General features: G+C 32.5%; 1 protein-coding gene across 1 annotated transcript in view; it reads left to right on the plus strand.

Annotated features, from left to right (window-relative positions):
* The window catches only part of Smp_146120 (putative high-affinity cgmp-specific 3,5-cyclic phosphodiesterase), a gene marked incomplete at both ends in the record, with an annotated part of 36,903 nt that overhangs the window by 3,030 nt on the left and 18,306 nt on the right, over positions 1–15,567 (plus strand). The window contains one exon of the mRNA XM_018796282.1: positions 12,431–12,594. Coding sequence (XP_018650510.1) covers positions 12,431–12,594 — 164 coding nt within the window. The remainder of the gene's footprint in view (positions 1–12,430; positions 12,595–15,567) is intronic.

A 15,567-nucleotide genomic window follows, 5' to 3' on the forward strand; every position in this document is an offset into this window, starting at 1 on the left:
TGAAAGCACTGGACGGCCGTTTCGTCCTATAGTGGGACTCCTCAGCAGTGCGCATCCACGAACCCGCCTCATGAGGTTCGAACCCAGAACCTACCAGTCTCGCGCCAGAGCACTTAACCGATAGACCACTGAGTCGGCATCCGATGATGTTAATGTCTAACTTTAACCAATCCACGAAGTTGAGCAAGTTGAGATCGTTGGTGCGCACTGCCGAGGAGTCCCACAATAGGACGAAACGGCCGTCCAGTGCTTTCAGGTTTTCTTGGTGGTCTAGCTTCAAATAACTCATGCTTTCAACAGTGAAAAAACATCTATAAATTTTTGAATTGTCATTAAGGTATATCATCAATCCCTAATATTCTTTGACTGCATTTCAAAGAAAAGAAAGCTAATGCATAAAATAACTGTGTCGAAAAAATAGGAAATTGATTTTTCAGGTTTCATTAAAATCAAATTTGATGTGATAGTTCCAAATATATATAAACAAACAATATTGTTTTTATTATTAGACGTTACAGGAATATTTATATGCATGTATTTGAAAACATTAAATTAGTCAAGGTTACTTATGAGTTAGTGATAGATTTCTTATATTTTCAAATCACAAAGTGATCTCAGTTAAACTATCAATGAAACCGGGGATGCACTACACTATAGTTTTATCCTAGCATGAACCTACTCACTAGTGAGGATCCATGGGCCTTCGATCAACTGCGCGAACGACTAACAGAAATTTAGAAACAACAACATTGATCATAAGCAAGTCAGACAAAGGAATGGTGCTTATTGAAATAGACATAACAAATGACATGGATAAAATGAACGCATTTTTGAATGAGCCGACAAAGTTCCAAAAATTCGGCGGCGTTACTGATATAAATATGAAAGCAGAGAAACGACTGACCAATTAACTTAAAGAATTGAAAATTAAGGGAAGAATCACTCCAACCGTTCATAGTTCATAGACACCCAGGGGGTCGAACACTCCACCACTTTGTGACTCCCAAATTCTAGTCTTTTTTGTCCAGTTTTCAGTATGTATATTTTTTCATAACATAAAAATTCCAAGCGCTTAATTCAAATCTTGGATGCATTACACAAATGAATCGGTAATGGAAGCGTTAAAGATGTTTTGAGTTTCATTCCCAAAGAGGAACATTTAAACTTAAAATGTAAACGTATGATATCTCTAGATCTTACTTCTTTGCTCTCCATGGCATCAATAATTCTAAGACTATTTAATAACCAGATCAATATTGGAATTTCCGGAGATAGTTACAAAGAATTACTTTTGAAATTTACAATGAACGTTCATTTTGTGTCAAATAGACAAATCGGTGGATAAGCTCATTTTTAGTTCTATCCTCAGATGATACTATAAACAACGAAACAGAGCTTATTCACAAGATTTTTTAAGAAACACGTGTTCGTAATGTACAGGAAAAGTAGTGACGTTGATGTTTAATAGGAAACCTGAAGCTTTAATTCAGCATTGACGGACAGGATAGACTGACTGAATCAATGACAAAGACGTGTGGTTATCTTTTTGTAGCCGATCTGTGTTGTTTCCTCAACTAAAAGATAAATTACTTGAATTTAGCACATCCGTGAGTATCCACGAAATAATTTGTTTCTGTAGAGAAAGCTATATTGAGCATGCAACCAGATCATTGAGCTAACGAGTTAGTTAATACCTGCCTTCGTGCATGGGAGAGGTTATGATCAAAGTAATACGCAGTTCCGTTGTCATATTTAATCAATAGAGGTCTTGTAAAAAATATAAATAAATCGTGCGGAATAATTCATCGTACACTCACTACTTTTCCTTACAGGCTTTGACCTCGTGTCCTACATATAGTTGGAACTATATAGATTCCAGCTAACAGCTCAAATTTTCATATTCATATGAAATTTATAAAACTCTAATGTCCTCCTTAGCCAAATTAACCTTGACATACGATTTTATTTATTATTATCTACCATACTCTTTGTTTATCCATTTTTCCTTACCTCTTTTTTCCAAATTGATGCTTCACTGAATATTTATTTGGAACACTTCATACGACGTAATTTTAATTATTTTTAGTGGATTTTATTCAAAATCTTTGACCTACTTCCCATTATGAAACATTGATACAAGTCCTTAGTATTATTATCACAACTAGTAAATCTGTCATCACACCGTCAGTTTGTACTTTTTATTTATTATGCATATTTATGTGATTGACTTTAGTGTGATCGCTGACTCAAACTGTCTTGATTGATTTAATATTTTGATGTAGGTTTGTTCTCTGAGCTCAGAGAAAAATGTACATCAAAATCACCCACCTGAGCTACAAATCGTCTCCACCATCTCAAAATCATTGATTCAGTATTCTCATGCATACCATAGGATCTAATGGAAGACAATATTGCTCGCTTATATGTGTTGTCCTAATTTCAATGAACCCACGATAGTGCATATGTAGTGTTTCTTGACTTAGGATCAATAAAGATAATCAAAACCAGTCCGTTCATACTAATGGGATGCTATTTAAATCAAAAGTGAGACAATATTTATGTGTATTCGTGCATATTTTCGTGGGCGTGGGAAACGTGGTATTTATAGTGTGGATCAGAGCTGATATATGTGTGCAATTTAATGATATGAGATTCGAAGAGATTAAATGTAGTTGTTTGGAAAAGAATCTTAGGAATGTCTTATTAGTGTTGACCTGTTTATCTTTTTGATATCGTCATATCTCTGTACTACTTAAACTTGTCTTATTTTAATTCGTCGAGTAATTAGAATCGATTAATTGTTCAACAAAAGAACTACCTGCAATTTCCCTCTCGCCATACTTAAATATGTTCTCACATCTGTTTTGAAACAAACTCTGGTCACGGCCTATATAAGTCGCTTATTAACAGCTGGTGAATCGATGGACGCAGTTAAAAGCTACCGAACGAGGGAACTTGTTCATTGTTCATATATAGATAAATAATTATGCGACTTGACACTAATTAGACTGAATAATTATAGTCCTTAACATAAACAAACGAAGGACTGAGACTCTTCCAAATAAGTGACGTAAGTTTTTTTTAGAAATGATTGACTTTTTGATATTTCGCCTGAAATCTAATCAGTCTTAGTTGGCATGTGGACGTCCTGTGCGGGTTGCTTCGATATAACCATTATGACACAAGTTGATATAAAATAAATGGATCGTTGTCGGTAGTTGAATATAGTTTGCAGTTTTCGTCCCCTTCGGTACTCGTCAAGTGAATATACCTGCATTCCAGAGTTGACATCCACTCTGAGACTCCAACGCAGTACCATTTGCTTCAAATATTATCGCGTTGTTCATTTAGCTACTGAGTCCAATTAGCGAACAGTTTTGGGTTCGAGTTTTGAGGTGAACATCAACTGTTGTATGTAAGTACATTCAACCGTTGAGTCCGTAAAAAGAAGGAAAGGTCTGTCCTAGACTCAACGGTCAGCCACATTCTATCTATTACATATCATTTAAAATTGTTATTAAATAATTCAAATTCAAAGTGATTTCTGCCACTACATGTGCTTCTGTTTCTAATATAGATCTTTTATGTCTTTTTTGGAATGTTTATATTCATATCTGTTTAGGGAGTTAGTTAACTCTAATGCTATGTAGGTTGGCAGACATTTTATGTAATTAAAAGTTAGTCACGTTAAATAATTAAACCATAGTTTTTTTTTCTTTAAAGTTTTATTCAGCTGTCTACATTTACTAACTGTATTATTAATAAATCATCAATTAGTTATCAACTAGACTTACGGTATGTAGAACAAATAAATTCTAATTCATCTTATTCATAGAACTTATGTAATAATCGATTGATCACTGGTCTTCAATTATCTTTGTCTGCCAACTCAAAATTACATTTACTCTTCACTATTAGATATGCCACAAAGTTTGTAAAACTAATTTTTATCATAAGCACATATCAGCTGATGATGATCATATGAAAGTAAAGACATCAAATAGTTGTTCTGTTCTCATTTAATAAAAACGTCTATAATACACTTTTACGACCATATATCACTAGAATAAAGCTTTGTTAATTGAGATTGTGTTATATGGTGACTACTAATTATTAATTTTAGCTAACAAAGCATTGAAAACTATGAAGCACTAGAGAGTTGTTCCATACTAACATGGAACTTCTCAGTAGGACAATACCACGACATCACCAGACATTAAACTCCGAACACTCATGTTTCACGATGAGTGCCTCACTTTCAGACAATTCGATTGTTATCTATTTGTTTATATTTCTTGCGTCGATCAATCCACTATATTGACCATCTGTTGTCAAATGTCATTGGTGTGTAGTAACTGCACTGTTTACAGCTTGTCACAAGAAACCTAAGAATGCCCTCTCGAAATAGGTAATTGATGAAAAACTTACAGTTAATTATTCTAGTTAATTAGTCAGATATTCATCTCACTATCCATTTATTTTATTATATGTACATAAGTTTATAATAATTAGTTTCTTTCTAAACATTTTTCATTAATTAATAACATTTCCTTTTCATTTGTCATGTGAGCATGTCAAATCCATGAGAACTTAGTCCCTGTTAATATGTATAGAGACAAATTGTATGTGGGTTTAATTGTGGCTATCATTAATTGATTATTTCTGAGTAGCATATTCTTATACAGAGATGATTATTATAAATCATCGTACATAGTATATTTTGTTTGAAATCAACTCCATTTGACTTTGAATTTTTGATTTATGAATTTTGTCAGTCAATAACACGCAACGTAGATTCTGGTGCATACATATATCGATTCAAGTTTCTGTGCACCGTTGGCATAGTAAGATGACAGGTTTCAATGTTTCACATTCTGTATCGTGAATTGCCCGATGTGGTAATTGTGAAACGGTGTACTTTGAATCGGTGTTCCAAAAGTACCGCTCTCATCTAAAGACTCAGAGGTCACGATTTTGAGCCTGTCCAAGGTCGCGAGTGGCCATTGTTAAACTATAAAACTGGAACAATGGATAGTTGATGCACGTCGTAGAGAAATTCTAACCGATCTATTCTATCTTAATTTTGTGATGAAAGTATTGTCTTGAAAACACTGAAAGCTTTATGATTAGGCCGCTCAGCCCACAGAAAGCAGCTCCACTAAGAAACTCTTTGATTTTCATTATTTCTCTAACTGATTACAGTTTACCATGATAACTATTTTTCTAAATGAATGAATGTTTATCAGTACACATACATGGATATATTCGACCTTTCTAAACTTATACTCTTATATTCTAAATACTATCTAGTTATCTTTATTAACTATTGTTATTCAATAATTGATTTTCAGTCGTCATTATATGATTATATTCTATTTTATTTGAATAATATATGTATTGGGAATGAATATGTTGGTAAGCTAGATACTAATTTTTTTTTCTAAACTCACTTTCTGCAGTGGTTATCCAGTTCATGTTGTTGTCGCCTAAGGAGATTTAGCTATGCAATTCAATTTTTATAAGCGAATAATTATTTTAGCCTGTCACCAGTCCTATTTTTAGTTACCTTTATTTGTTCAATCGTTTATCATAATTAACCTTGATGTTCTAAACATAAACTTATTTACTAGTTCCTTTATAGTTCATTTCGGTTATATATGGTTTGTTTATTGAAGACCAAAGCATATTTACGTGGTTTCTATGGTTTTTATTATTTACCCTAATCTAATAAACATAAATGGTTTATTCCTGAATTTGTACTTTAAAGTTATGTCAAACGTACAAAAATTGTATTTTAAATCTTTCAGAAATGTTCCTTTTTTAAAAAAAAATCTCCTACATGATGCCTTTAATTTAAATCTTACTAGGACAACTAATCATGGTTAACATAGAATCAAGTATAAATGAATATCATTTCAAGCTGATACTTTATACATCATAGTTTCGACCAAATAGGCAGTCGTGGGTATGAAAACTGCTAAAGAGTGCCACACTAGAACGAAACAGCTGTCAATCTGACCTTAGTTTTCAACAGTTCTGCAATTGATATTAGTGTATTATTAAAACCAGACTCAAACTGAAGTAGTCTTCAGAAACCATCCAATTGAGAAAATAATAGGATTATCGGCCCTACAATTTGATACAGTTCTATATATATGAATATAAATTATTAACTAATCCATATTCTTCATTTTATTTAATAAATAAATAAATATATTCTCTCAAAATATTATAAACTGATATTTTATTAGTCTTGAAATGACACGATATGATAAATGCGCATAGCCATTGTTTGATTTCGACTTGGGGTTTTTTAATTTATCATGAATTAACCGATTGATACCTCATACAAGTTATCATTCTGTAAACCAAGCAGAACGATACAAATCACAATTTGTAATGACAACGTAGTAATACTCTATACCAATGATTTATAGAATAGTGTACTATGTTCATTACGAACACACTTCATCTAAAGAGGAATGTTTAAGACCTGGAAGCTATTACACAGCTATTATTACATTACTTTTAACGACACCTAGTGTTCCCGGGCACTTTTCATCTTGCGCTGGATCGTGAGGTTTTCAAACTAATAAACTGACTTCGAGAGGTAAATCCAGGAGTTCTAGTGAGAAGCAGTGACCAGTGAAGTTCAAACCAAGTCTGTTGTGAGATAACAACTCACTGAAGATAATTGGTGAACGGTTGCTCAACTTCGTGGATTGGTTGAAGTTAGGCATTAACATCATCGGATGCCGGCTTAGTGGTTTATCAGTTAAGTGCTCTGGCGCGAGACTGGTAGGTTCTGGGTTCGAAGCTCTCAAGGCGGGTTCGTGGATGCGCACTGCTGAGGAGTCCCACAATAGGACGAAATGGCCGTCCAGTGCTTCCAGGTTTTCCCTGATGGTCTAGCTTCAATTGACTCATGCTTTCAACCGTGAAAATAATAAATTAAACCAAAATAATCTAAGGCTATATTTAGTTGACCAGACGACAGGTAAAATAAATGCAAACTTCATTCTTTGACCTCATCCATTATCCTTGTATATAGAGTCAACTAAAAACTTGTTTATTTTCACATAAATAAGGTCTCATTAATTATGTTTCATGTTTTCTGTTTGCTTTTATTTTATTTTAAAAACAAAACTTTTTTTAAGATCTGTATATCTTAGGTTATTTAAGGTCACCGAAATGTTATATTGATTTGATAATCAAACACTTTGACGCTTATTTCCACGCTTTATCTAAGAGTTTAACATTCTTCTATGTTTCGTTTTATCTATAAATTGTTCTAATTTGAATCTTCGAAACTTCTCATTTCTTCTATCTATATAAATCATTGAAATACGAATGCTCAATCTCGGTGTGCTTCATTTAAATAATAAGCTTTCGTGATTATAAATTGAAGTAAACCCACAAATTCATGAATGAATAAAAAAATGAATGAGTAAATAAGTATGAAAGAGAAAAAAAAAGTCTTTTTATCATTCCCATAAGAGTAGAAACTGGAGAATTTCGTCTTGAATTGGTTCGTTATTGTTGAATATTCTTTAATATAAAGTTATATTTAGTACTCATAAGAAAATTAAAGTATATTGATTCAATAAACAGGAAATATTATGAAAATGTATATGTAACTAAGCAACAAGATGGTTACCTGTTGGTAATATGTGTTATTTTATTTTTAATAAAGTGACAAGGTAGTTAGTTATAATTGCTAAAAAAATAACCAACCTGTAGTATAGAATGAACTATAATTACATTGACTTTTTTAAAAAAAAGACAACAATGAATAATTGGAGAATGCTGGTCGGCGGCCTATGCTCCATTGGGAGTAACAGGCGTAAGTAGGTAAGTAAGTAAGTAATACTTATTAACTTATAATATAGAATTGTTCACTAGATAAAGTTTTATAATACACTAATAAATCTATTGAAATACTACTTTAATATCATCGGATGTTGGTAAAGCCACATAAGTGATAGTGTTTTGCAATTGTGTGATTATTGATTCAATCAAATATCACAACATTGGCGGCCTGTTTAAACATCTGGGCTACCTGTTCCTGTCATCTAGATATTTCAACAAGTTATCTAATTTTGTTTGTTTTAATACATCATTATGCCTATTAATCGCACAACCTATTCAGGTGCGTTTCTGTAAAGGTTACAGAAGGCTTAATCAGAGATATCGTGGTTGCTGGCAATATGCAGCGAGAAGAATGTACATTACCCAGATGTCGATTGACTGGGCTGCTAAGTTCTAACTGGCGATCACTCAATATTTATCGTCAGGAAGGACGAAGAAGTAAGAAACGGAAACTTGTTGAAGTACTTTGTGCTGAGAATTCTATATTGTACCAAAAATATAATACTGAATAAAGCTAATAATAATAATAATAAAATGGAGTTAGTAATCAAGGTTAGATACATCTTGTTTGTTATTACAATTGCTACTACGTGTTGATTTGTTATGTGTTAACTTGAGCTAATGTTTATTGGTAGCCACGATCCTATACTGTTTCCAACCAGTGATTACCATACAGTTTCAATTAGATTTTCACAGCTTTCTTATGCTTCAAACATTTACTACTGATAAACACTTGCAACCACACATTTGAAGCTCAGAACTTTTTTTCTAAAAAAAATGTTATCCGAAAAATTTTCGCATATCAAGAAAGTCATCAACGTAAAAAAGCTTTTTTTTACACAAAGTAATTTAACGACTCATTCAATAATCAACTTCATCTATATCAGAGCTACTGTGGTGTGGTCTACTTATATCCATACAGGTAGTATGTGGTGATGGTCAGACATAGAATGTATTTTGGCAGAAGATCGATAAGGAAAGAACAGGAATGAAGCTCAATTTGTAGGAATATGCATAAACAATGAAATCACAGAAGACGGACTGATATTTGCAGAAGGAGCAGTTATGATTGAGACAATTGATTGTTATTTTGCAAATTAACTGTTTACTGTTATCAGAGTTTAGTGAAATAGTCTGTAATTTGTGCTTAAATACATTCGATTGTCCCCACTCGTGTTCTGTTCACTACACTACTAAATGGCTTTAGCCTTGATCAAATTAGAAATTATTTTTACGAATTAATAATCTATAATCTGTAATTCAAAAATCAGCTACAAACATCAAGTGTTACAACCGCCTCTATATCTGTTCAACAGTTGAACTACTTCTGTGAAGTCAGTTATATTGGGAGTACAACCAGGTTTATTCCTGAGCATTATTCCTCCTACATGATCAAAGTATAGATAAGGAGTGTGAAAAGCTCTGTTTAGTATATTTAGTAGATACAAGCAATCATTTAGATATGAATTTACCATCCAAAGTTATTTATCGAATTCTATCGAACTTGCATCGTGTTTCCAGGATTCGTCTTTTACATGTAACAAAACCGATAAGTATTTATCTATAATCGTATTCATTTTGTACGGAGGACGTTTGTATAGCCTCTTAATTTACCAAAACATTCTACCTAATCACTCCTTACGTTTCTCAAATTTGAAATTTCATTTTATTTTAATTTATAATTCGAGTTTCTAAATTCTTTAATTCTTATTCGTACTTTTACGTAATGAGTTGCTATAGTCAGCCGATTATGTAAACTTGTCTTTCAATATAATTTCGCATCCATCGAGTTTTACGGTTTCCAGTGTTTGACTTCAGTAATATTAAACAATGATGATGTCAACCCAATGTAGATTCTACTTATTTGTTTTTAGGATACGTAAGTTTCTTAATGTTAACACTGGATGTCAGAGAAAGAAAAGATTCAGAGATTGTACAAAGCATGAGAGTTCGGAAATAAATCAACTTAAGGGTGAACAAATTTTAATAATTCCTGTAAAAAAATAAGAATCGGATAATACATATGCGCTACCATACATAAAGTATGTACAGAACATGCACGTAGTTGACAAGGTCAAATGTATGGGTGACAATAAACGGAAAAATTAATATAATTCATCCGTCCAAAAGTTAGAATATATCATCCTGACGTGATATAATACTGATTGCAAAAGGATACTGACTACTGGGTATGCGGAAAATAATAAGTTACTTTGTTATACTAATCAACCACCACTTACTTGGCATTAACTTTATCCGTAATTACACTGTGTATGGAGCCTTGAGGAGGAACTAGTTGAAAGGAAATACTTGACAATTTCTTGAAAGTAAATGCTTAAATCTTGGTACTTTTAAGTCATTTAAATACATACATAACACTCGGAACAAAATATCATAACCTTGAACAGAACTAGCATGCGTATATATATATATATATCTTCCTTTCTTTACCACATCTTACTCAATGTAATACATCTACCAAGTACAAATGTAATGTGCTCGGTTTTTAAGTTAGGATAATGGTTTTACCCCTACTGCTTAGACTGAAGTAAGTGGATATAAGTTCTCTAATCAACGATCTGTAAGCTATAGGCTGAATATTTTTCTATACTATAAAATCAGTTGACATCTTTGTTGTGTATGAAGATCGTGTCTTACTTTTATGTTCTCAAAGAGAGAAATTTTTAATGAGTACAAATATAGAATTTCATTGTTATCAACCTAAATATTTGCTTGATCTTCTCATACAACTCTCATCAATGTTTTAACATCATTTAAAAAGAGACTCATTGATATTTAAAGAGTGCTGGTTCACCGTTTCATCTTAATTTGAAACTTGACATCACCTACCTTATATGAGTTCGATTAAAGACCCTCAAATTTATTTATATCACATTCAAACGATCTATTTTAATACACTTTTTTTTGATGTTCTTTTTAGTGTTCAACATATTTTTGATCACATAAATCTGACAAAGGATCAATTCTGTCAAACTGATTCAAAAAGTAATTATATTATTGATAATAAACAATTATGGGATGCATTTAATACAAGTTATGCAAATCAAGAAAAAATATTTCGACCTTCACATAATGATATAAATATATATCATTTAGATGATGATATGAATAATGGTGATGTTAATGATGATAATGATGAAGAGATCATAGAAGCTCATTATGATAATGTTCATAGTTACCGTAAATGTAACCATTTCTCCGTTGATAAAATGGATAAAAAACGAATTTCAAAAATCTATAGACAACTTCATAATTTACGTTGTCAAGTTGAAGTAGGTAGATGTTATATTTGTTGTTTTATATTTGATTTTATACTTGCTTACGCCTGTTACTCCCAATAGAGCATAGGCCGCCGACCAGCATTCTCCAACCCACCCCGCCTGTAGCTGCTCCGCGGGCTACTGCCAGTCCCAAGCCCGCGTAAAGGGTTAAAGTGTAGGGTCATGGGCTGCCGAAGAGAATTCCATACATGAACTAAACAGATGTCTAGTGCTTCCTGATATTCAATGGTTGTCTAACAAAGGTCAGTCTATAATACAATCTATGAAATTTTAAATCATGTACTACAGTTACAAAAGGAAATATATGTATATTTGAAGACTTCAATAGAACACTAAGCTTCATGTTTGATTTTCAAAAGTTTCAGTTCGTTACCTTCAAAGTAAATAGAAATGGAAGTCCAGACATGTGTTGATAGAGACTGAAAAAAAAGATTGAATTCACACATGAGTTAATTCAGTTATATACATTAATTTTGTCTTGATAATAATTTAAATAATTTGTCAACCTCAAAAAGTTTCATTTGAGTAATAAATCTCTATGGATTAATAAATAGGCACGAAAAGTTAACTGAACAACAATCACCTTGAATGAATTTATGAACTTTAAGATCAATCTTAATACATTGGATTTAGAAAATTAACAGTCCTAACAGATTGTTTCTTAAATTTTTTTACTTATATATTCGTTTAGTAAATTGTAAAGTGAATGTGCATTGCTGAGGAGTCCCACAATAGGACGAAACGGCCGTCCAGTGCTTCCTGGTTTGGAATGGTGGTCTAGCTTCAATTGATTCATGATCTCAACTATATAAAATTGTAATGTATTTGAGTGTTTGAGTCTTCCTATTGGTGTTTAGCACTGCAATTGATCAGTCTCATATTGGTATATATGCATCTTGTGTAGATTACATCGATATTGCTTGAAGTCATAAGTAAGTCCCAGAGTGGAAATCAACTCTGGGATTCAGGTACTACCAATTGACGAGTATCAAATAAGACGAAACATGCGTCCTGGATTCCACTGCTGACCACCATCCATCTTTGCGTATAATAAAGTATTTGTTTTATTTTTCTGAGAAACTCATTGCTAGAAATGATTATACTGATCAAATGTTCCAGCTATTACGCTATCTTTTGATGTTGGTTAGGCTACAAAATATACTCATGTTTTTGATTTTAGATAATTTTTATTTACTTTGGATGATGTCGTATCTCTGTCTAATAATATGGTCGTTGTTTATAAACTTTTGTTTTCTCAGTCGTTCTCCTATCTCAGTTGGCTTGGATTAACCGCAGAACAACCCCCAACACAAAAAGTTCTAGTTCCTGGTTTTAATGCACCAGCTCCAAATCCTCAAATGCACTTAATTCGTCGATCTGATGCAGATAGTCGAAGAAATATACAAGAATTTAAACTTTTATGGTAAATTAATATTTATCATTTGTCATGTGTATCATATTTTGAAAAGAAAGTTGCATGTTAACAGTACATTATTGACATAATTCATAATCTGATACATGATACTCGGTTAGAGTATCGTGTCCTCTGGTATCAGTTGATAAATCCAGATTCTCATGTAAATAATTTCACCTAGTTGAATTATTACAATCATTGGTTAGACATATAAAACACCCCACTTATCTCAATTTAAATTTAGAATTAAGCTAGTCAGAATATATCATCACTTCATGAAGTCATTTATTGTACTAGTATGACCCCATGGTAATATATGCAAACTATCTAGTTACAATCCATTCGATATCCATGATAAGTGGTTGAAGCCTTTAGGTGACGTGGATCAGGATCATCCAAAATGGAGCAGACACCTTCAAATTAGGTGATGAATTATTTTGAATCTTATTATCCTTGTATACTTAGCTTTTCCTTTTATCTTTTCCAACCTCATTCACATCTCTTAATCTCTCTCATTTCGATCGCTACTACATTACATTGACTTTTTTTGCAATCCATCTTGTTAATTTCATTTTGTTACGGTGACATGATATGATGGTTTAGGCTAATGAGGATATATACCAAGCTTCATATCCGTTTACATCCAAAGTTCCTAATAATTATTTTGTATTAAAATAGGGTAATCACTTGTTGAATATGGATAAGTAATTTGTAAATTATGTTTTTATGAAATGACAAATACAGCCAGATTGTTTTTCATCTGTAATTACAATTTACCTATGTATGTCATAAAGATGTAAATACATAACACCACTTGATGATATCTCCATTTAATATCATTTATTGTTTTGAACTTAACAGTTCTCATCATAATATATGCAATATTTTGAACCAGTCCTGTATTATAAATTCATTTGATGTTGTTTACTTATATTTTCCCATTGTTATTTAGGACTGTAATTGATGAGTTTCTTGTTGGCATATGTGCTATCAGGACTCAGTAGCTAAGTAGATAACACGACGCGTTTGAAGCGGACGGTACCGGGTTCGAGTCTCAGAGTGAACGTCAATTCTGAGGTGTAAGTACATCCAGCTGGCGAGTCCTAAATAGGACGAAACACGCGTCCTGGATTCCACTGCTAGCCACTATCCATCAGTCCTGCATTGATTCTATTTTAATAACCATTTTTTTAAAGAAGACAATAAATACAGAAAACCAATCATTATAGTGGTTAAACTTCATCTTTTCAGTAATTAACTTTACAATCTAGGCTGTAGACAACTTATTGAAGTTTATGTTTAAGCGCTATTATTATAGACAAATAGTGAGTTAAAAGAAATTTCTATTCTCTTAGTCAAAGGATAAAGAGTTAGCTACAACACATCACTATGAATAGTTACCACTGTTTCATAAATATGTATTTTTATCAGTCTCTTACATTATCGATGTAACCAGTCAATTCTTTATATACTATTCCTGTAACAATCTATATTTAACTATTTATTCTCTAAAGAATACGTTTGAGCAATGCCGTGAAATGTCAGAAATTCAATTTTTTTGTGTGTGGGTTTTTTGCTCATTGGGAAATGATTAAATATATATATTTCTATCTTTATTATTCTACATATATTCCCTGTTTTGTTTAAATGTATTAACATCACATGTAGGAAACGGTGAAAAAGAAACAATGCCCCCTCCATCATTTGTTCTTGGTTGATTTTTTCACTATTTATATCTTTACTTACTTCTTATTTAGTCATATGAACTAATTACTTTGATGAAAGAAAATGAAGAGTTAAAATAATCAAAGTTTTTTAAAAAAAAAATATTGTCTTATTAGGATGATCTTATAGGACTAGTGTTATGAAAGTATAACTCGTACCGAGAATGTATGCATATATAGCATAATTAGTAGGCTCTTGGTTTTTCTGTATTTTCCTTTATTTTCTTTTTTCGTTTGATCCATATACCGTCGTTATATGTTTTTTTTCATTCCAGACATATCATTAATTATTCTCTTATTATCAGAAGGGGGTTTTCTTGTGGAGATTTCAGTAATTTTATATAGTTGAAATCATGAGTCAATTGAAGCTAGACCACCGTGGAAAACCTGGAAGCACTGGACGGCCGTTTCGTCCTATTGTGAGACTCCTCAGCAGTGCGCATCCACAATCCCGCCTCTCATGATTCAAACCCAGGATTTATCAGTCACGCGAGCGAGTAAGCACTTAACCACTAGACCACTGAGCCGGGATCGTGGGTGCGCACTGCTGAGGAGTCTCACAATAGGACGAAACGGCCGTCCAGTGCTTCCAGGTTTTCCACGGTGGTCTAGCTTCAATTGACTCATGATTTCAACTATATAAAATTACTGAAATCTCCACAAGAAAACCCCCTTCTGATAATAAGAGAATAATTAATGAACTATATATTCTCCTATTACTCTGATTTTGTATCTCTTATGACTAAGTTATAAAGGCATTATAATTTAATAACTGTGTTGGTGTGTTGTCAAACGTTTTAATTATCTTATAGTATGAAGCTGAGACTGATGATTGAATTGACTATAAATGAGTAGTGATCAGCGTACTGTCTTATCTACGGACTGGTCACTGGGTGAAGAGTTTGAAGGCTAATAAGCGTTAAGCTTTTGATTATTGTTCATTGGTCAATATAGATGAACTGATCGAAAATCGGACTAGAGATAGAAAAAGAGATTTATACGACTGTTCTCCTGTCATTACGACCCGAATACTTAGGATCCCAATGACACCCAAACAGTTAATCTTTGCATAGCTTTGATACAGATACTTAATTGCATCATAATGTGATATTCTACAGTTTTAAATTTGTTCATGAAACAATAAGTTTATTAAGTCCATCTGATCTCAATTTTCTATGTGAAAATTACTTTCTCTCTACCAGATAAATTTAAAATATGTCATACAACCTGACCATTTGATAAATTTAGAAGGAACAAA

Source organism: Schistosoma mansoni, chromosome 2 (genome assembly GCF_000237925.1).
Source record: "Schistosoma mansoni strain Puerto Rico chromosome 2, complete genome".
NCBI classification, from domain to species: domain Eukaryota; kingdom Metazoa; phylum Platyhelminthes; class Trematoda; order Strigeidida; family Schistosomatidae; genus Schistosoma; species Schistosoma mansoni.